Here is a 24,946-nt window from a genome sequence, read left to right on the forward strand (position 1 = left end):
TCAGCGGCACTATGAACTTGGATTGGAAATTTAGTTTTTGATGATACGGAATTGCTGATTTTTAAATTATTTATATGCACAGGTTTTTCCGAACTAGATGACTTAGTGGATGTTCCATGGAACAATCAGCTCTATTATACTTGAAACTTTGTGTCTTAAAGTAATGGTGATATCGAAGATGAAATATTTACTTGCAAATTATTTCAACAATATAAATGTGTCAGTTTGATCAAAATCTTCATCCACTACGTAGTATGAAATGAGTCTGAGAGGCAATACTGCGGGAAATTACTGTATTTCTCAACACAACTTATACTGCTCATTGAACTAATTCTATTCTACTTTTCATCAGTAATTTACGATCCTGTAGAGTCCAATCGATCTGTAAGTGGTCTATTTACAGATTTGCAAATAATGCAGTTCTGAAATTGTTCCTGTAACTATCTTGTTTACAGTGTTACTTTCGAACTACTTCTTGAAAAACATAACCTTAAAACGTAAGTTTCAAAAATGTTTATATAGGTTCAATTTGTGTTCGTTTGAAGGATTCCAAGGATTATAGAATATTTTTCACGATCCTTTGTACCCTTTATAGTTTCGAAGAGAATGGAAGGTAAAAAATGTCCAGTACTTAGTGAGATATTACATGATTTATTATTACGTAATAATTATTGCTAGATTTAAATTTCCGGTTAATATAAACAAATGGTGGATGATTAACATCATTTCCAGGAGTTGCAATAATTTGCACGTGTGTTCCATCTATATACAGCTCCTGAAATAAGTATAAACTCATATTTTGTATAGAAGCTGCAAAGATGTTAATTTAAAATTATTATGGTGCTATTCTGTCAATATTATAGTATACCTCAGAACATAAATATTTACTACAGAATGCTTTCTTGTACTCTTATTTGCCAAGTCTTATTGACTCCTCAGCAAAAGTAACTTTTCTACTTATTTGTAAGAGTAATCAACACGTAAAATATATAAGTCATTAATCAATTTTATTCAAAATCCTTACATGAAAAGAGGCTTTTTACTTTTTGGGTATTCCAATGTGATTAGAATTCCTTAGTTTTGGTAAATATTGTTGTAAAGAATTATTAAATCCATCGTGCTTTGTTTGTTCAATCTCAACATTTCAATGAACTGGGCATCTGTGGGCATTTCAAAAAGGTCCATTTGATCACAAACTTTTTTTTCAAATTTTTCATGAGGGTCATATTATAAATAATAATTTTATGGTCATAAATTTTATGGTTCACTTAGGTTATGATTGTCTTCTATACTCTATAAACAATGCCATATGATTATTATTCCTAATGAGATTCATATACAAAAGAGTTAATGGTATAATTTACAACCGAAAATGAATAAACAATTTAACATATAACCTCACAATATTTCTTCCGATATACTTCCGATTACCTCTCGTACTCGCAAATATAAGAATTTCTGTAAGGTACAGATCAATTAAAAACTTCCAGAATTGCAATTTTCCTGAAAGCTTATGAAAATTCACAGATTGGCTTACAGATGAAAGCAGAATACCACCATAGATTCAAAATTTTATTGTTGTTGAAAAATAACGGTACCTATGGAAATATATAGAGTGTTTCAAAGGTGAGGCTTTTTTTTTGTCAGAAGGTAGAAATCATAAAAAAGTCAGTTCACCAAAAATTATCTACATGAAATATTCAAGATGGCTGAGCTGCAACCCCTAGATGTTCAATTAAATTCCATTGAATTTCAAGTACGGGATTGTGGAAGGTAACACCAGTATCGAAAAAACGAAATAAAAAGTAAACATATGGCTATCGGATTAATAGTAGCAAGTCACTTGAAAAACTTGTTGTATCGTGCAATTTAGGGTCAGTTTATTAAAAGGGTTTAAGTTGACAAAGTGCTTATATTGTTACCCTATTTCATTCCTTTTTCACGACGATTGTTGGAGGGTTCGAACAAGAAGACTGTGATGACTACTGTGAAAAGATTCATGAATAATTCAGACGAATTTTAGTGGTGAGATTTTGAACTAATATTATATTTTTTACACTTGCTCCTAAGTATTTTTCGATCAGTTGGTATCGAAATGAGCCATTTCATGAAATTACTAAATAATAATAATAATAAACCTAAATTTCCCTTTTCTCTTTCATTCCCGCGTAAAATTCTTAAAGAAACCATATGGTTGAGTCCGTCATCACGAGTCGCATTGCTTTGCGATTATTCAGATAACATATGATCGAGAATCTACTTCAGTAATCATTTTCAATTTTTTTTTCAACTCTGCAGTTTTGAAGTTTTATACAGGTGATTTTTGAGGAAACGCTTTTTTTGACCAGTTCGACTTTCTGTTAGTAGTAAAAAAGCCTCACCTTCAAATACACCCTCCTGTATACTCATCACAGTAATTAAATTATCTCGTATGTTCAAATATATAATGACCCAGGAATGTGATTTTACAATTATTTTTTCTCTCAAAATTATTTATTGGCTGGGGCAATATACAATCGTTCGCACTACACAGCAATCAAACTGACGTTTTATATTCTTGTAGGGAATCCATGGAATTAATCACAAGAAAATCAAACTGACGTTTTATATTCTTGTAGGGAATCCATGGAATTAATCACAAGAAAATCAAACTGACGTTTTATATTCTTTCGCATTTACAGTTAACGAAAAGCCATGCGGAGGATATGCATGGTTTCTACAATATCAAGTATAGATCTGCTCGTCCAAAAAAAAATTAAATGGCAAAATAAATTCGAGATGTGACATCTGTTGAATATTTATAGCGCAAGAGTAAATATTGTAATACGTAGTATTACATTAAAGTATGCGAAATTTCAAGTATCAATTCCTGAACGTACGCCAGAAACGTCCAATAAGCTATCTTGTTGGTTTTATCCTGTATTTTGACATTTTCACTCACCAAAGTGTTCGTCCTTTGCACATCGTATTGCTTTATATTTTTCTCCTATTCTGACACTTCTATTTTTCACCATTTTCTCTATTATTCTCCTTGGAATCGCGCCGAAAACAGCGATACAGCCAAAAATCGTAATTAAACAACCTGGTAAGTTTTCACCGTACATGCAGCTTGAAAAAGAAGAGTTACAATAACAATATATTGCATTTAATATTCAATAATTCCATTCTGTATGATGCTGGAGATTCAGTTTCAGAATCGTGCCGCCGTTTTGCAGAACAATACTTTTTCACAAACACATTTTTGGGCTTTATTTTCAGTGTGGTTTTACGATATGAACACCTAACGGTTTCACACTAACTATGTGATTTTTTGAAATTTTTTGAGGCTTTCGATATTAACACATCTTTTATTACTGTAACGTATCACGTCAGATATTGTAATTTTCATCATTTAAATGTTTATTTTAACCTTTCCGAATTCATGAGAGCATTCACAAAGCTATTCTATCGGTAAATAATTCTGTCATGTTATCACATTTTTCCTCAGATTTGAAGTGATTTCTGCGATTTATATCGACAGCTCTTATATCGTCGAACAAAAAAATCAGTGTTGTAAAATTTCGACATATATAGTTGAATATAACATTACTGCAAGAGTAATGACACTGAGGGTTATTTACTCTATATGCATAACTGTCGCTGTCTTAGACTTGATCACTGTCTTTTTCCTATTTAATGAAACCGATTCATTTCACTCGGAGCATTTATGCGACGTTTCAATTCCTAATCATTAAAAAATTATCAAGGAATTTCTGAAATTTCGCTTTTTTTTGCTTGATTCGTTAGCTTCTATAGGCGGCTCTAATGAGTCAATACAATTTATTCTTAAATTCCTCAATATTTTTTCCTAAAAATCTAGTAAGATCTTCAGAAGAAATATTTGAATAAATTCTCAGACTGGATTTTCAAACATTCAAGCAGACATAGAACTACGATGAATAGAAAATGTACAATATCCGATAATTGCATAATTTCAAAAATGTAGGTACTTATACCTAATCTCCATCTTCTCAGAAATGGAAAATATTTCAGAAGAATACTCAGATCGAATGAAGAGAAACAGATTCATATGAATAAACAAAAAATGGGAAATGGTTTAAATTTAATTCCTCAGTAGATACTAGTCTACGACATACAGAGAACTTTCATGTGCCAAGATCAAATATCTATATTCCTTCATCGAATTTTCATTTCGAAGATGGACCAACAATTTCTTGAATGACAGGACATTTACTCTAGACACTAGACAAACTATTGATGACAGTAATTTTTGGATGGATACTATTCAATATAACGTAAAATAATAATGTTATTCACAATTCATAACTTTGATTGAATAACAAAATTTTTATTCTGCTTGTGTCGTGTGCAAACTTAGATAAAAATAAATATGTACTGAAATATCAAAAGTCACATTTTATAAATAACAAAATGAAAAATGACAAATTAATTCTTATCATGTAGTAGGTATATTGTTTGTTGAAATGAAAATGGAAGCTATGCTAAGATAGTAACGGTTATAACGACAATGACAATTATGCATATAGAGATCCTAATAGTATAAGATCTAGGTACAAGATGACGTCCATCTCTATTATTTGATCGAAATCGATTATTCACGTATTTTTCGGGGGTATCGTGTTTAGTCACCCCCAACCTCTATGCCGATGAGGATAGTGTCTATTTTCTGACGTTTCTTTTAAAAAAAGTTACCTTTCTCAAAAGACGCAAGGAGGTACCATTTTTGAGAAAAATGACCGAGACCTCAATATTTATCTCACCAATAATCAACTTTTATTCGATCTCATTTCATGTCCCATTTGAAACTACTGGTGTCTCGTCATGACTCATAGATCCATTATAAATTATAAAAATAAATGAGAAAAATTAAGTCCAACAACAGCAAGGGATTCGGGATAGAAAAAAAGTATTACTTATTTTATCACTTCCTGTTATGACCTGCAGAATTATTTCAACTATTTCTATTATAATGTCATTATGATCATCAACTAGCTATCCTGAAGACCTGATAATGTGAATTGTTGAAATACAAATTGAGCCTTCAAAAACGATTGAACTACTCCGAAACGTCGGCAAAAATTTAGTAGAAAATTCAATAAAAATGTTCGGTCCAAATTCGTGTTATCAATTGCAATATACAAAGTGATTCATTGGTGAATGGGCTGAAGCAAAGGGTAGATATACGCCTAAGAGCTGAGTCAGAATAACTTATATTTGAAGGGCTCTGAATTTTCTGACAACACAGTAGCCAAAATTTTATTGAACACCATTTTATTCGGTATTAAGTAATTTTTCCGATTTAATTGAATCTGCAACCTCTCATCAGGCTCTTATTTTTTGGGTCACAGAGTTGGAACACAAGGAATGGACATCCAGTTTGTGTTTGGATTGATCTGTGATAATGTCCAGTAATTTTACCACTGAAAATGATAACATTTATTTATTAGATAAAAGATCTCTGCTTTAGTAGTGTTTCAAGTTTGTGACCCAGAAGATTCAAATAAATTGGTAAAATCGATAATTATCGAATGAAATTTAGAATTTTTGAAATTTGTGAACTGGTGTTGTCTGAATATTCAGATTTCACTAGAGAAATAGAGTATTGAAATTGCAAGGGAAAATACGAGAAATACCCTTTATATATGGTTTTTCTGCTCTTCTCGAAAATCAAATCAAATTTAAGGAGATTTGATATATAGGTTTTCTTGGTTAAACATTATTCACCAATTTTTCTGAAAAAAAAAATCGGTTACTCTGTCAGTATGAACTAGTTGTTGCGAAGAATCAATGCATCGAATATCATCAAAATATATAGGGTGGTTCAAAAGTTATGGGTAATTGAAGAAATTGTCAAAATCTATCTTGATTATAAAGAGAGATAGACCCTCCCACAAGAGCAGAAAGTAGAGGAACGAGTATTTTTCTGTTTCTTCGAGGAGCCAGCTGTCATTAAGTCATTCGATTCATCAATTTTTCGAATAAATTACTTGTTCAAGTGATGCACTATTGACTATTCCAAAAATAATGGTAATTGATCATCTCTAGTAACTACAAACTGGCAAGACGAATGTTTGCTGCTTCTTACTCTCTTTGTACCCTGTATTGATGACAAGAATGAATTGATTCCCATCAAATATCATTCAGAAACTCTGCCCGAAGAAGTAGTAGAGTATTGAAATTGCAAGGGAAAATACGAGAAATACCCTTTATATATGGTTTTTCTGCTCTTCTCGAAAATCAAATCAAATTTAAGGAGATTTGATATATAGGTTTTCTTGGTTAAACATTATTCACCAATTTTTCTGAAAAAAAAAATCGGTTACTCTGTCAGTATGAACTAGTTGTTGCGAAGAATCAATGCATCGAATATCATCAAAATATATAGGGTGGTTCAAAAGTTATGGGTAATTGAAGAAATTGTCAAAATCTATCTTGATTATAAAGAGAGATAGACCCTTTAAATATAGGTTATTCTTACTCATTTCAGTGTCCTCTATCTACCCTTAGCTTCCGCCCATTCACCAATTAATCACCTAGTAATGGATGTAAACAGAGATCCAAAAGTATGTTGTAGGTGTATCAAGAATTCCTTCTGAACTCAAGAAATATATTCAAATTAACGTTTGTTGTGTTCAAGTATTATTCCAAAATGCGGCATCGAAAATCGATAGATGTGAAAACTATCAAACCATCTTTTATTACGAAACATTATATCCCACTCACATTTTCACTTGTATCTTCATTTTTCTTCAGATTAAGTTGATTGATTATGATATGTTAACATTTCCATTACAGATAGAATAGTTTTTTTCAATGAGTTTCGTGTTTCCAATTTATTTGATCCAATTTTTTTTGTTATTATGAAGTTAGGGTGCTATAGTGGAGCATGCAACTGTAATCGTCTTGTATTGTGACATAGAAATGTAAAGCATCTGGGCCTGTTCATGAGTTATTCAGTTTTATTTTATTCTATTTACATGTAGGGCTACCCTTCCTCTGCAAATTTCAATTCTTGAGGAAATCTGTAAACTGCTTTTCTCTTCCTGAAAACTCAAACATAACCCCAAATTTCAAGGACACTTCGGTTAGTTCTGAATAAACTGAAAGATTAGATCTCTATTGGTTCGGAATTATTCAGTTAAAAGAAGTTTTAGTGTTGCTGACCAAATCGCAAATGAAACAGAATTTGAAAGTATTGATGAATCGATGATGATTTCATCTTGTATTCAAATGAAACATTTTTGAATGGGTTGATTGGTCCAGATTTTGCTCTTCGACAAAGTAGTTTTAGGCTTTTCAAGATGCATAAGGTGAGTTACTTTGAAAATTAAACAGGAGCTGTTTCTAGCTGAATGAGAGAAATGGAGAACATATTTTTGGAATAAAAATGATAATAATGAATATTGGTAATTATGAACTTTCAATAGTTTTGTACCACAAGAGAATTTTGCAATCGTTTTGTATGGTAACATCCAATAAAACAGATTCCGATAGAACTGATGTACCTACAATATAAACAAATAAAATGCAACACCTGTATTTCTCGTTTTATGTATTGTATTTCGATTAATATTATATACTTTCAAAACACCGACCATTTGAGCCGTGGAATTCATTGTTAAGGCAGGTTTTATCTTTTTCATATTAGAAAGGTATATTTTCATTTAGCTTCATTAGGACAAGTTTATTTTATATTCTTGTCAAATCGTCCCATTTTTGAAGCTAAATCTGTCGAAAACGAATCAATCGATCCGAATTTTCTCCAAATCTTCCTGAAGACGTATTTCATAGGCTTTCAAGCAGTATAAGGGAGAGGAAATTAATGTAAGTGATTTATTCCAAAATATGTTCCCACAAGAGCAGAAAGTAGAGGAACGAGTATTTTTCTGTTTCTTCGAGGAGCCAGCTGTCATTAAGTCATTCGATTCATCAATTTTTCGAATAAATTACTTGTTCAAGTGATGCACTATTGACTATTCCAAAAATAATGGTAATTGATCATCTCTAGTAACTACAAACTGGCAAGACGAATGTTTGCTGCTTCTTACTCTCTTTGTACCCTGTATTGATGACAAGAATGAATTGATTCCCATCAAATATCATTCAGAAACTCTGCCCGAAGAATAAAAATTTTCTGTTCAAATCGAAAAGATAAAAAATAAACCATTTCACGTTGGCAGATTTCTGGTAGCATTTGAGCTATCATTATAATATGTGCATGGCATTTCAAGATTTCGGCAAGCATTTACCGGCCATGATCAGAGAGAAGGGGAATTGTTGACAAAATTTAACTGTTGGAGAAATAACGTCTCGTTTTCCTCCTTGCAAATTCGGCATTCTCTATTGTGCAGAAACCACATACCAAGTTCCATACACAGGATAACTAATTGAAAGTATTTCAACTATAGAATCCTGAATTCGAAATATCAAGATTCACAGGGTTTTATTATTTTTTCCTAGTATTTCTAAACTATCTGACCTATCATTATCATATTTGGCAGGAAGTGTAAGTACTATAAAACTCACTATATTATGTCAAACAAACGTTTCAGGCTACTACCAGTGACTTACGGCAGGGGCAGGTGACTGCTTAATCCCTCCCAATTTCTACACCACTGGCAAAATGCAACTTCACAATAATTTTTCGATACTCGAATTCTTTCTTTAACGATAAAATCATTATTTCTAGAGATATTTCAATTCAAGTTCAATTAGGTTTTCATTATAGTTGGAGAGCCTAAGATCAATTCGGGATTTACTCGAGCGTGTCAAATTAATATGAGGGGATACCTTGGATCCTGTAGAGTGCCTCTATTAAAAATTAGACCTGTATATAGGGCGAATTGTCTAGGACATCATGTCAGAAGAGTAAAAAAACGATCATTGTACATACTCGAGTGTGTAAGATTAAGATACATGTATTGGATTACATGTTATAAAGTATACATTCTCTTAATTTGACAATTTGAGCTAGACGAAAATGTGAGGAAGGGAGCCAAACTTGCAGTTTTTTTTTCTCATTTTGAGACTAATAATTCAAGAATAACGAAAAAAATATAATCTGATAGTTTCAGCAAGCCGAAACAATAAAAGTTCAAAAATCTGTTTTTTCTAAATTATCTCATCTCCTGGGCTTCAAATAGTTTTCACATTCATTGTTAAAATTGTAGAGCATAACATTTTCTACATTTTTCGTTGGAAGCAATTTTCTCTCATCACCCTCTAGCTCGAAAACAGTTAAGAAGGTGAAAAATTGCTTCATACAAAAGTTGTATAGAATTTTTTCATCTACAACTTTCAAAATGAATAGAAAAACGATTAGAGGTACAGAAAATGCAATATTTAAAAAAAATGCATTGTTATCATCTTCAAACTGTCAGATTAAGAAAACGCCCCCTGATTAGTGTCAGATTTTACACGCTCGAGTATGTAGGTACAAATATCGATTTTTTTTGCATTTTAGGACTGCTGTGACCTTGCTTCACGTCCGAATTGTAAGTCTCTAGAAAAGTAGCATACTTTGGATCCAATTAACATATTCCGTAAAAATCTGACATACTCGGAATTTTTTTTTAAACCATTTTCAACTCTTCCGTACGGCCACCTCGCAAACTGTCAGGTTAACATGAATTTTCAATTAGAGACACCTAGGACGTATACGGTGTCTTAATCTGATACGCTCGAGTATGTACGCTTCACGATTTTTTTTACATCTTCGAAAACCTACAGACGCTTTCCCCACAGCTGAAAGTGCATACATCATAGAACTTTTTGTATTTCTACCATTTAATCTTCAATATCCGTCTCCACGACGCTCGAGTAAAGCCCGTTTCAGCATCGTGGGCTCCCCAACTATTAGGTTTAAAAATGATTCTGCTCGATTGATGGGAGGTGAATGCTTACTGATAATTCACGAGAAAACGGTATTAAAGAGAAATATGGCGAATTAGGTTAGACAAGCCAGCATAAAATAAGGGCATAGACTTTATGAACATGAATCTGGAAATACTCCAATCCATTATTTTCGGAAATTTTCAAAGGAATCACGTGAATCTGGTATCAGCATGCATATTCCTGTATTGATTCGATAGAGAAATGAGTATGCGACCATTCGATAAACGATTAACATAATGCAGATTTAAGATGTACAGTATACGCAGATCACACTTTACTGTGATTGCAAAGCGACCGTGATTTAACTAACATCATGGCTCTTATACCCATTACGACTTCAGAATATCTTTTGTCTCAGTGCTTAAGATCAAGGGTAGAACACATGAGTCATTCAGCATCTTCATAGCAAACAGCTTGTCATAATTTTTGAAAGTGTTTCGCAATTTTCATCGAACCATTCTTATGCTTCAAACTCATTGCCGCTGAGATCCTTAGAAGAACTTGTGCTTTGTTCATTTTCTTTTATTGAATGATGTTATCTCGTCAGATGTCATTTCTGGCTAGATCAGCATAATAAAATGATGACATTTTCAACCAAAATGTTGAAGTGCCTTTTGCTCTTTGCGGAAGCATTGAGATAATTTTTTCGCCAAATTTCTCAATTCGCCTTATAATTTATTGATTGAGAAATTGCTGTCTCTCAATAAGGATCGAGGAATAGTATGATTCAGAGAAAACAGAATCTTAGCGACTAATATGTATGAAATTATCTTGATTCACGAAATATTTTTCTTCCAATTTTCAGAGAGATAATGTTACCAAATAAATCACTTATGATCGTTTGCTCCGCTTCAGTACACAATGATTAAATTTCAAACCACGATTAATTCATAAAAATTCAAGGCTCAAACGTGGTTTGGGAGTTTAATCATTATTTACTGAAACGGAGCAAACGGACATTAATATTAATTATTGCTCTATAAGCCACAGCAATATGATTTTGTAATAATATGCAGAGTATCCCACAATTTTTTGAAAAGTTAAAGAATATCTCTCTTGCTGTAAAAGATTACTTCATTTCGGTATCTGATATGAAAATAAAGTATCATTCCGTACTCGTTTACAATTTTATTGAAAAAGTATACGATAAGACATTACAAAGTTATCTCGATGCTTGTCCAAGAGACTTTTCACCTTCATATAAACTGAATATATTCAGTTTTCATCGTTTTGATGCCATGATTTCTATATGCACCGTTTGTTTTGTTTTTTCTATACTTCTGCGCTCGCAACATTGCCGTCGATTTTACACTACCATTGAAATGTGGACTTCAACGTCACTCCTGAATTTGGTAAGTTGAAAATTAGTATCTTTGTGGTAGAAGGTTTGTGTCGTATGTAGTATGTGTCCAAGTAGTTTAGTATATGTGTTAACAAACTTCTTCGTAGTCAGTATTAGACCTATTCACAAGTAGTTTTTGCTAAAATCTTCTTCGGGAAATATAAAAAATTCAACCGTTTATGAAAAAGATATTGTGAGGAAACTGGTTCATAGGGTGACGTGTGTTCAGAGAACATAACTTTGTTCCTATCCAAGCTCGACATGAATTGGTTTTCAAATGTAATAACAAAAAAAATACTTACAAAGGTTCGGTTATTCAAATGGCAACCCTGTCATGAATTTTTCTCAAATAATTGCTCCAATGATATGAGCATATCTTCAAAATATTTTTATATGTATAGAGAAAATAAAATACACACATGGGTTCAGTTTTTTTAGTGTCAACCCCCACATAAGTTTTTTAACAGAAGACCTGACAATGAGTATATCCTTGAAATATTTTCATATATACAGGTCTTTAACTCGTACAAATATTTCAATAGTATATTCTTGTAGTCCAAAAAAATACCTTTTTCCTATACCTTTTTTTCCGATTCTTCCCTGATAAAAATATATAGCGATTTTAAGTTTTCATAATGATCTGGGCCACCCCTGGAAAAACAAAATTACTTTCAGAATAACTAGCTAAATCTGTAACACTACATATGTGTGAATGGCATTCGGTCAAAGTACCCACATTTTCGAATTTCACAGATATTTATTATTTTTGGACATCAAAATACCCGAAAACGGCGCATTATACGAAAACGTTCAAATATTCATGCGAAAGCGTCTATCTTAGTTACAATAGTTGGGCTCTTTGAATTTTTGGTATTTTTATGGTACGTAATGGTCATAATGAGAACCTGAAAAACAGTGAGAGATATCCTGTGTTTGAAAAAGATTAGTCGAGTAAATGAAAAACTTTATTCCGGAATTCATTCCATTCAATAATATCGTTTGTGAGATAAAACTGAAAATAATTTTTTTTATGGTTTTTAACAGCCGGTGCCTTTTAAACCGAGCCGATTCGGAATAATGGTAAAAGATTCTTTTTACCTCAAAAATTTACTGTTCCCTTCATGCAGAAAAATACACAAATGCGTTCGTGTTTTTAACATTTCAATTTTGTTATAGTCCAATCAAGAATGATTGACATCTCAGTAGGCCTTGAAAGTCCAGAAACAGCTACATATCTTCTGGTCTGTAGTTTCAATCACAGAATTGGAATATGTATCTGAATATAACTTAGACAATTAGTTCAAAAAAAGAAATCTTCAAAACATATCAATCAGCATTCAAAATTTATACAATTATATTTCCGATTTTTACGATTCAATCAAGAACAGCGGTACATAATTCAAATTTTCGTCAGTCATTCAGCATAGATTCACATATATGTAATCATAGACATAGAGACATGGACTGAGCAATGCCATCCTAAAATTGGCTATTTTATAGAAAGAGGGAAATGTACGTAGGGCCATTACCTGTCTCTTTTTTGTTCACATAGAGGTGGGTGCGGACCAATCAAAATTCTAGAATAAGACAAGTGCATGCCCGATGTTCAGTTTCTCCCTGTCACTTTTTTTGACCGAATTTCATGCATGCATAGATACAAAGGGAAGGCACAGTCTATGTCTCTATATCTATGTATGTAATAAGGTGTTAGTGACGTTTCTCGGAGGAAAGTGGAGAGAACATATTTTCAGGTTACTTTGCTATTATCGTAATAAAGGACGGTATTGATGTGACATATTGAAAATATGCCATTCTGGAACGAACCAATTGTATACCTAGATCACTGTTTATACACAATACTAACCTCAATTCCGCAACATAAAATCTTAACTTATTACCAACTTAAATTCGATTTTCCATAGCCATCAGAGATGTCAATCATTCTCGAAGGGACATTGTTGGAAACGCCAATAAATTGTGGATTTTACTCACCCTGGTTTCATAGATTCATCTTCCTTTTAATGCCAATTTATGTGTCGAAATAGCGTACATAGAACCACAGATTCATAACGTCAGAACCATTCACCATAACTCAATCGTCTTTTATTCAGGGTCGATTCCTTAACTTTTAGCGGAACTTTTGACATGCAGCTAAATTAGTAATAGATGTTCAGTCGCTCACTACGATGACAAAATTATAAAAAGAAAATGTTTTTGAAATTGTTATACAAGAGCATAAGAGTTTCAAAAACTATTCATTTTGCGCCTGAAATATTTCAATGAAAACTACTCACTAGGTTATCCAACAGACGAAAAAATTTCAAGGCATGCCATTCGAAAAAATGGGGCTATATTCATATTTTATAGGTCATCTTCGAAATATTTCAGTAACTTTCGGACCAACTGTAAAGTAATCCGCTAAACTGCAATAGAATTGAAAACTCTTCGGAGATTCAATTAAAACAAATCATGCATTTATCTCGAACGCTTTTAAATACAGGTTGTCTCGTAGTTTAGTGTACATAGCGGAACTGCAGCTATAGGACACAAAAACGATTTCAAATGAGTAATTAAAAAATCTACGATGCCTATTGTACAAGATACAGAGTGCTTCATTCATAGGGTCCATATTCTCACTAGCCATAACTTCGTATCCACTCGGTATAGTCTATTCAATTTTTAACAGAATGTGTTGAGAGGATATCCTCATCGACTGGACTGACTCAGTAAAATTTAATTGAACTAATATATGGTCATAAAACAGGATGCATATCTGAATTCATGAAGATGGACAAATTATTCAGAAAAAAGAAAAAACTGAATAAGAGCAAAGTTACTTTATACCGTTCCAATACGTACTTCCCAGTTCGGAACAATGTGAAATATGTACATAAAAATAAATTTAAATAGAACTTTTGGCTACTTAATTATAAAATTATGAATTAATTATAATTCTTACACCCTAAATACACTTTTATTCACCCATGGGACTGTTAATCAACACATTATTCATAAATGAAACATGCAGGAACGTATTCAGGTATATTCTTATTGAATATTCGATTGTACCTATTACAAAAAACCTAATAATAAAAAACAATCAACGTACACTTGTTTATAATTATAGAATATTGTTTAATGCTACCTTTCCATGCATGCAAATTTATGGGAGCTGTTCAAAATTTCCTCTATTCTGCTCAAAGTATTTTTACGACCTCATCTCAAGATATTTTTCAAATTATAGAAAGTGACACTTTTTAAAACTCTTTGACGTTTTTAAACGTTTCACCTACCGTAACCAGTTACGAAAAGGAAAATATTTCGCAATTGATCATGATGATGATGATTGAAAAATACTTGCTTCCATAGAAACGGAGTGAAAAATTTTATATTTTCGTCATTACACGATTTGAAAAGAATCTGCGAGGGACGCCTGTATAGACGTTCTTGGTACTTTTAATTTGAATTCATAGTCACATCCCATTCAAAATTATAAAATATATTGTGTGAAAAACTTTGGGAAACGCTATTTTTCGTATTTACGCTCATTACGAAAACTACTGTTTCTCCCAACTAGTTGAAACTTTTCTCAACATAATTGTATTCTTTCTCAATTCGCTTCAAGCATTTTCAATTATTTATAGTTCTTTCCTCGAATTTATTTCTGTTTTGCTATACGTGACGTAATAGGTAAAATCGAATATTCAATAGAAATGTATATTAATACATTCCAGCATATTTAATTTATAATTTATTTGTTTTTATTTTATTTTCTTGTACCATGTAACAGTATATTTCATAATAATTACCTAGTGGTTCCGAAGTTATGGCTTGTTGAAAATATGGACCAAATAAATCAAGCAGCCTGTATCTTCTACGAATGGCAGCGTAGACCCTTCAAATATAGGTTATTTGCAATAGTTTGTGTGTCTTCTACGATCTCTTCAGATAAGTTATGACAAGTAGGGTTATTCTAAATCAATTTAATGTATATTGAGGAGTATTTCCTGAAATTGGGGTATTCTCATTTCAAAATGCAAGTTGGTATCGTGTTTCACCACTTTTGTATCACCACCAATAAATTTTAGCTTATGCTCTTATTACCCCCAAAGTTTGAATCATTCCCCCTGTCCAAAATTTCTTTATCAAGTTATCGACAGATAGAGCACCCTTGACTCATCCCGTATATGCTAGAAATTATCACCGCCTTCAGCTATACACAAAAACCGTATACTTTAGAGTACGAATCGAACAAAAATATGAGTCTCCTTCAATTATGTTTTACTGAGCCACATTCTCCATTAGATAGCTCGAAGGTGTAAGTTGAAATGGGGTTACGGAAGGTGGAGCAGCGAAATCCTCATAAAAACACACTCCTTTCTTAAAAACACATTTGCAGACCTGACGACTGTGTTTGAAACAATCAGCTCTGCGACTAGTTACAGGGTTTCATGTTCTACTTGTATCACACTGTATATTGACTCAATTAATTTGAAATGATATTCAACAATGAAGGTGGTGTTTCAGACCAATTTCAAATGTTGAGCTGTTTGTCGCTTCTCCTTTGCATTGCATGTATCGCTTGTTCTAAGGCACTGTTAAGAATTTGTATTCGAGAGAATATATTTGAACTAACGATTGAAGTTAATGTCATGTTTGTGCTGAAGGTGTGTATAACCTCGTTTTGAAGCAGCTACATTACTATACGGACATTGAACATAATAATCATCTAAAATTGGAATTGCTCCATCCTAACAATTATGATATCATCACTTATACTGTTTATGCATTTATAGGTACAGCAGCTAATCTGAGGAAAGAAGTTATACGTAACAAGATCAGAGCAATCGGAAAAATGGCTAGAGTATTTTCAGTGCTCAGGTAAGTTATTTCAATGATGATGGAATTGCTGTTCTTTTCTGAAAATAAAACGAGAAACGGTAAATAAACGAAATTCATTAATATTAGTATTTTTTTCACTATACTTTGATAATGTAGATTTCGGTTAGCCTTTCCACATAAATCAACAGGATTATTCTCTCGACAATCTCCCAAATCCCGTTGTCTATTTTCCAGAAATCTACAATTTTGTTTTGCTGATTCTGATCCTATTATACGAGTCTGCTATTTCATGAAATAACGGTTTATTGATTTACCTCATTATATGTATAATTCGTTAACTTTCCTATCTGATTACAGATAATTTTGTAGTAGGAATTTCAGAACAATTGTGAAAGAAGCTAATAACTTTAGACAGGTTTCGAATACATAATTTGTTTTACTATATGTGTACAAATTTCCTTTTATAACATGCGTTATAAACATCGTCGACAAGCTGGCTATGGAATTATGAATGTTGATCCTTTCCTGGAATCTCTGGCAATTGGCAATAATCAATTTTAATCTGGCATTGGTCAATTATTGTAGTTGACAATGAACATAATCAAATTGGCAATTCTGAATTTGAATTCTCCAGTGGAATTTTGTATGACCAAGACGGAGACGAGTCATTTTGATTTGGTACTGGCGATTTGATGGAAAACATTGCCATTTTTGGTAAATTGGTATATATATATATCGCGTAGTTTTGATTCACACTGAGACCATTCGGATTGCCACGAGGTTATAAGTGTTCGCCTGATGATAAAATTCTCTTATGGTTTCCCATTCAATTCTGGAGAAAAAAAGTCTCTTGAAAAATTTCGATACAGTCGATACTTTTCTCAGAATTAATGAAAGCTTACAAGCAGTTCTGATCAGTTTTCATTCCATTTCATCTTATAAGTGTTCCACAGAATGAAATATCCTAAGATATTGTCTTTCTTTGACAATAATTAATTAAAGGGATCGAAAAAAATTTTGTGGGTAATATCTACTTAGTGCTTCATATTATTTATAGTTTTATGACTCAGTGTTTTTTAGAACCCGTAAAAAAATCAAAAACTGTCAACTAGTCATCGCCTCCCAATGGCTGTATCTTGGAAGGGAGGTCGATTTCGAAAAAAAATATATTAACTACCCCTGCTTATTTTCATCGAGAAATCATCTCCCTAAGTCCTTCACATTTGTTTACAGAGACCCCTGTATATTCAAATAAAATTTTTATATGCTGTAGGTATACAAGGTGTACCAAGTTCGAGGGCCTCTTAGACGTTTCTGGAGAACTGGACTTCTTGAAATCTGAAAATTTGAATCATGATATTGTTCCACATTATCAACTGAGCTGAAATCGAGGCTAAAATATTCTTGAAGCCTCAGCAATTTCAGTTATACAGGGAATGAACGTAAATTTGTCCAAAAAAATTTTTTTTTACTTTTTCTTTCCTGATATGATTTGAACAGAAATATATTCGCAATTGAATACTCTATTATATCAGAAACGAAAAAATAGAAAAAACTATTTTTTTTATTTATTTCCAATCCCTGTATAACTGAAAGTGCTCACGTTTCAAGAATATTTTAGGTCAGTAGATAATGTCGAACAATATCATAGTCCCGATTTTCAGATTCCAAATAGGTCCAGTTCTCCAGAAACGTGTAATAGACACTGGAACTTGGTACACCCTGTATAATAAAATCATAGCTTTGGAACATATGTGTTCCGTATGACTCTTATGAAAACACGAGAAATTATTCATTTACCTACATTTCGACATCCATAGTACTTAACGAAGTACTTGAAAAAGTTCAATAATTCACCATTTCACTGATGAACTAATTGAACGTACACTTTCAGTAATACACTATTCAACTGACAAACGTCCAGATATAACCAAAAAACTGAATGATAATAATTGCATATTCACTAATTTGTCAAAAACCTTTATATCTGTTAACGTCTTGAAGCGCCCTCAGGGGTAGTTAAAACGCTAATGAAGTCATTTTCTATCCATGAACTCAAAATGATACATGGCAAATATAGAACAAAGTTACAAATATGTTACGCGGGAACATATCATAGACACATCCAAAATATCGTATCAGACACGTAATGGTAACAGAAACAAATACATAAAGTTCCCTAGAAAACATATCAAATATCCTACTGGTCACCTGGGAAGTTATCTAAACCTACACATGCGTTCAAACGAGAAAAATAGTTTAAGCAACGAATACCCCACGGTTTTTTTATGTCACTATCAGCAGCCTACTTGAATTGATCGATTTCAGAGGGTGAGAACTAAATAAAGTAAAAAAAAGATAAAAATAACCGAAATCCAGGAATAGGAAGAAATTTATATGGATTGTTGAGCAGTGTATATACGATTCATATAACTGTTTCATTTTCATCTATGAGACCTTCATTTGTTTCTATCAAAATTTAGACAGCCTGCAGTATAAAATCCGACCAAATCAAATTTATAGTTGGAGAAGCTATTAGTCAATACCAAATCTGATACGGAAATAGTGAGGAAAAATTTTGGCAAAATTTCACTGGGCCGCTAGTTTTAGAAATAACTCGATGGGACGTATAAGCGCAAATTCATCAAACTTAACCAACTTGAGTGGTTATTAAATTTTGTGATTCGATTTCAGGGAAGAAAGTGAGTCAGTTCTACAACTCAAAGGGCTCACACCTACCGGCGCTCTACCTCTTGGTGCACTATCAGGAGGAAAAACTAGTTTGAAGAACGGTTGGTAGCTTTGATAAATCAACGTACACTATTTCATTTTGTATTTCTAATGAAATCTTGATCTTGCAGCTCTTCAAGGATTCTCGCCCAATCATAAGATAACGAGTTTTGCCGAAGCAAAAGGTTTGGACGCAATAAACGAGCGTATGCCCCCAAGAAAGGATGCAGCACCTTCGCCGGCAGAGGAAACACCCCAAGATCACAATCACACTCAGTCCAACGCGCACTCGTGAGCTAAACTCAACAAATACATCATATAAGCCATCCGAGGGTGAGAACCAACTACTAAACTTAATAATGTGTATCCTATATGAATATGCATAACAAAAAAATATTTGTATTAGAAGGTAGGTAATATTATAATATCCAGCAATCGTGCTGTAATAACTTATGCTCACCAGAAGAAGTAGACACTACACCGCAGCAGAGTACTTTTTCCATGATTGTCGCAGTTGCAACTTACCCTCTCTTTTTACATCAAAGATTATAGAGGGGAAAAATAGGAGAAGCCATCATATCTTTAGTACTAAAAACTGACTTCATTTTGATCTGCGTTTTCCACATTTGACAGTTAGATGGCTCTGAAAAAACATACTACTTATTATTGAAGGGCGCGAAATTCGAATTCTATTTCTTGTATTGGTTTGATTTTTTGATCAGGATGTTATTTTTCATCTGAACATTCTTTGGAATTAACTGATGTCATAAAAATACGTTGTCGGATTTGCTATTTTCTTTATTTGCAATATATTGATTAATGAATGAACAAAAGACTCAGAGCAGGTTCTACAAAACTTTGACTGCCCGATAAACGATTTGACATTCACTCAATTCTCAAAAATAAATCAATAAAATCTTTCAATTTCTGAATATATTGAAGATGTAGCAATTGAGAACCATTGAATGGACGTATATAAATCATAGTTGCCCCTAAATGGGATACTTTCTGCATACAGCCACTTACATGGATGAACAGATAGTCTAAGAGCTAGCAACATTTACGAGCAAGAATGTTAGGAAGGCTGATTCTTCAATATATGATTCCTTGAAGTCACCCGAACAGAAAACGTGCCCTCTGCCAGCTGGGAGACGTTGCTTTCTCTAGTGCGCAGCGCCCCTTTATCGGTAAAAAAGATAAAATTGCAAAAATTTTAGAAAGATTTGTTTTTGTTGTATCTACTTCGGAACACAGTTCAGAATAAGAATTTTTTGGGGCAGACGTTTTGGCCGTTGCTAAATGTCTGGCAGTCGCCATTTTTGATGAAGAAAATAGTGAAATTACAAACGATTTCAGGATAGCTGAAATTTTGATATTATGTTATTTAGATATTCAAGAGTGGAACATAAAATTGGCAGACTTCAATTCGGTTGCAAAAAGAAGGTAGACGCCCTCAAAGGTTCAAAATACTACTCCCAGCTGGCAGAGGTGCCGTTTTCTGTTCGGGTGACTCAGGAATCATATATTGAAAAATCAGCCTTCCTAAAATTCTTCTTCTTTCGACGTTGCTAGCTTTTACGCTGCCTTCTCAATTGATTTGCAGTAAAATGTTGACGGCACATGGTGTAGTGTTTTCTAATAAAGTCAATGACTTTACGCCCTGTAAATTCCATCCACGTCTTCAGTAAAGTAGAAAGATTAATTTCGAAAAATAATTTTCGGTTGGAGAATCAGTTTCTGCGAGTGTCCCTCAAATTAATACTTTAATCAGTCTTATATAGGGTCTTAAAAACACATTTGAAACACGAGGTGGCGTCACATCACTTCGTCGCTTCGTTCCCTATCTTCCTAGCTCTATAATCTTTGATTTACGTCAAATATATGCCAAATTTTTTTTTCCTTATCCACAATGAAAAAAGTTTTACCCCAATTCAAGGAAAAAGAGCCTATATGGAACAAAAGTTTGAACTGTCTTTGCATCAGCATCCTTTCAATTTCACTTCATTACATAGGCGTAGCCAGGGTTGAGTTTCGGGGGGGGTTTTGAAATGAAATTTTTCTGATTTTGACATATAAATTGTGACTTTTTGAAACTAATATTATGTAACTTTATTATTTCGGGGGGGGGGGGGGGTGAACCCCCAAAACCCCCCCCCTGGCTACGCCCGTGCTTCATTAAAAAATCTGAGATATCGGTTATTATGATATTATTAAATTAAAATATTTCTCTTAGCAGGTACACTCATCAGGAATCATCCCTTATGTGGCGTTCACTCTTTCCACGTGTAAAATATGAACCAGTCGATACCGGCAGAGTTCATGGGGCGTGTACGATGCGCTCACCTACCTACGGTAGCTGGTCTGCTTCGTCCCTTTTACTCTCTCTATCTCTCTATTACTCCATTTTTAAAGTACGCTCGCCGTTCCACACTGCTTCAGTCTTGAAATTAAGCACCTTCATTATCTAGTCAACATTCCACTTTTCGAAGAACAAATTAGTGTGCCGTTCACACGTTAACCATGACCAGTCACAACTTGTGGGTTTCGTCTCTAACCCTTCTTCAAGAGCTGGTTCACTCACCGATGGACATTATCGATGTTGCAATGATCGTTCAATCCTTTTTTCGTTGTTGTTGTTGTTGCCGGGAGCTGAATTTTAGATTAAAGCAGTGTGAAACTGCGAGCAAACTGGCCGGCCAGTCTATGGTCGCAGCACGTGCTGGGTGATATAAAGACGTGCCATAATCTTAATATTTCTCCATTTTCCCAAAACTTAAACGGTTCTTTCATTACTTATTTTACTGTGTGTGTTATTTAGGGTTAATACTGATACAGAGTATGTCGAATATCTTCGCTCCGGAATTTATAGTCGGGAAAAATCTGGAATCTCTCTATTTTTTAAATCAATTCGATTTTATAATCAATATATCCAGCCAAACCCATTCTTTTGCAGTATTCCCCTTGCGCTAGGCATTTTTACACTCCGGGTCAAACTGATCGAAGTTTCTGTTGAAACCGCCCGGTCCTTTTTCATCACTTTTGGCGAAATTGCAAATGAACGTGTTTGGTCTCTCATTACTCTTTGCTACGAGCTGTACTTATTTTGAATTGTACAAATTGTGTTAATACTGTATGATAAAATATTCTGATCGCTTTTCAGAAAACGATATCAGAGTTGAGAATAGTTCTGGAAGTTTTAGATATTTTGTACCCTGTAAATCCATATATTGAAGTGTCGGTGAACAATTTAGTTGGAAATAGAAAAATGTAAGGTCTTTTACTTGGAAACGATATCAAGTGTTACTTCAGTTGGGACCCACTGTATATTTATAATTGGTATGTGTGTATATATGAACTGTTTCCTACTTGTACTTGTTCGAAGATATTTACCTGTCATTAACGAAGTAGATTTTTCTTATATCTTTTTCTGAAAAGCTTAATGGATGTGTGAACTTATTTTGTATGAAAGTGTGTTGAATTATAGATAAAATATAAATATATAAATACTTTCAACCTATTACAATTCTGTAAATTTACTCTATAATATATGATATACATATTATATTATGGCATAGTTAATTAATAGATGAAATCTCAAACTATCCATTGATTAGAAAATATTGAAACGTTGCAAATGGCGTCCCTCAAATTTTATACAGATATGTACTTTTGCTTGATGTTTGCGATCTTTTTGCTTGATTTATCGAATACTTACTTCGAAAAATTATTCGAAATTTTTTGGGTGTTCACTGCTCCTGCTGGTATACAGTTGCCATTAACACACTCATTTTTAAAAGTCGAGGCCGAATGCATTATTCCGCCTCTTCAATTCTTCAATAATGTTCAATCTCAGAAATCTTCATAATACGGATTGATGTTGAGGTTAATGAAATCGCTTTTCCTACGCCTTTGGACTGAACGGATTTTTAAAAAACTCTATCATTGGCTTCTATTCTATCATTTCAGCATAACGAAATGAATCACTGGAGCGCTTTAATGAAATCTTTATCTTCTTCCTATATTACTCTACTGAATTTTACATATAGGATATCATATAAGGTTCATCTGATAAGAAACACATAATAATGAATTTACTGCAATAAATTGGTTCCCTAGAATATTTCGTTGCATTATTCATTGAATCAATTCTTTTCTCATATAAGAAAGAACATAGGGCTAAAATGTTTCCATGGAACATTTGGTGGTTTTATTATTTATTTCATTGAATTAATTTGTACATAAAGAACTTATATGTATAATTGTACATTTTCAGTTATTTCAGTAAAATTAAGTTGTTTTCTTTTTACTTGAGTTTATTGGTTACAACCATTTGAAACCTCCTCTTCAAGCACTCCATTATGAAAGGTTTGTATAAGAAGAATGAATGAAAGAAATTATTGATGTAGGTATAGTGAATTTCTTAGTTCGTCATTGTGTTGTTCTTCACTTGTTCGAGGTTTGAGATAGCGTAACCCAAAATTAATGAAACAAAATTGGGTCACACATTCTCGTGACAAAATTAGAAGACCGCCTATTTTGGTTTTTGCCATAAGGCGCTATCCTTTGTAGTTACTGCCGATGAATTTCGCCTGTGAAAATAATTTTTTCTTTTCATCTCAGAATCCGATAATACTAAAATAACAAGTTGGTGGTAGACAGGAGTTTTATGATATGCAAAATCTCATAGTGCTACTTAATTTGGCGACACTTTTTACAGGTTCACAATATCTTTGTAAGCACTAAACATTAAGCGCGTACTTGAATTTCTTGAAAATTGTTGAGCCGGTTGAGAAACTTCATTTTCTGGTGTATTTTTTTCACGAAACGCAAAATTTCTCAGCAGAATCTACGAATTACGAAATCGTTCGTCCACATTTTTTAATTTTTCTCAAAATTTTACGTTTCGTGAAAAAATTACTACAGACAAGAAAGTTTTTCAATTGTATGTGCTTTCTACCGGTTTAACAGTTTTCAAGAAATTCGAGTACTCGGTTAATGTTCAGTGATTCTAGCTATTGTAGTCTAGCAAAAATATTTTGTAGTAAGTAAGTAGCTATTTTTAGGGGCGAAATTTAGGGGGCTGTAACACCTCCTAGCAAAAATCAATTATATTGAATCTCCTAATTTTGTATGAATCTTTGACCAAATTTTGTTACGTTAATTTCTTGTATACGAGTTTTGAGTTCACGAAAACTATCATCAATTTCAAACGAATGAAATATTTCGCTTGATTTCATCTTGAGAAAGGCTTTCTATCGATTGTTGATGGAACTGTACTACAAAATAGTCCATAAAATTGAATTTAGCTAGAGCATTCAATACAACATAATCAAATAAATCTTTCGGTGAGATTTTTGCAAAAAAATATGTCATTGTGGGGCAACTGGATACTCAAAATAGGCACAGGTGTCCGGAGATTAAACCGGCAAAACATATGTATGGGCTGCTAACAAGGTTTCGAAATGCCTTGAGCAAATACCGAAAACAGCTTCAATCGTTACTGACATAGAGGAGTTATTTGTGAATTTGAATGAAAACTTTGAATCTCCCTATTAAACACAGAATATAATCAAATTTGTTTCATGAATTGAACAAAAAGGACTTAAGAATAATTAGCTTTGAAAACTAATATCAGGACGTAATATACTTTTTTCACATGTTAGTGCTTATAAGAATCATCTATGCTCTAAAATAGAAAATAAAAAATCTGAGATCAGATTCAAAGAATATTTTAAATGTTTCAGTCAAGAAATCAATTTCTAGATGAGGTTGTGTCAAAAGTAGTAATAGAATCGATATATATTTACGAAACTAATAATATAATAATGAGGAATAATCTGATCTCTGATTTGAAATCTACTAAAATAGGAAGTATAGGAACTTGAACTGAATTTTTCTGTATCATATTTTGTCAATAATTAATTTGGATTGATGAATATAAATCAAAAGGAGCAAAATTTCTTCAACAAACATAGTAGCAAAAAAAGAAATCGTAAAAAATTTCGACAAAAAAGTTTTAAGGTGGAGACCTCCAGCATCTTTTTCATTTTCGATTTACTTCAGCAGAAATTCCTCTGGAATATTTTTAGTATATTCCGAATCAGAGCTCAGATTTTT

General features: G+C 32.9%; 1 protein-coding gene across 1 annotated transcript in view; it reads left to right on the plus strand.

Moving 5' to 3' along the window:
• LOC123307787 (serine/threonine-protein phosphatase 2B catalytic subunit 3-like) overlaps positions 1–22,391 on the plus strand; it is a 292,638-nt gene extending 270,247 nt beyond the window's left edge. The window contains exons 10-13 of the mRNA XM_044890221.1: positions 16,054–16,138; positions 18,794–18,891; positions 18,961–19,162; positions 21,066–22,391. Coding sequence (XP_044746156.1) covers positions 16,054–16,138; positions 18,794–18,891; positions 18,961–19,124 — 347 coding nt within the window. The 3' untranslated portion in view covers positions 19,125–19,162; positions 21,066–22,391. The remainder of the gene's footprint in view (positions 1–16,053; positions 16,139–18,793; positions 18,892–18,960; positions 19,163–21,065) is intronic.
• The last annotated feature ends 2,555 nt before the right edge of the window (positions 22,392–24,946 follow it).

Source organism: Coccinella septempunctata, chromosome 1 (assembly GCF_907165205.1).
Source record: "Coccinella septempunctata chromosome 1, icCocSept1.1, whole genome shotgun sequence".
In the NCBI taxonomy this organism is placed as follows: Eukaryota; Metazoa; Arthropoda; class Insecta; order Coleoptera; family Coccinellidae; genus Coccinella; species Coccinella septempunctata.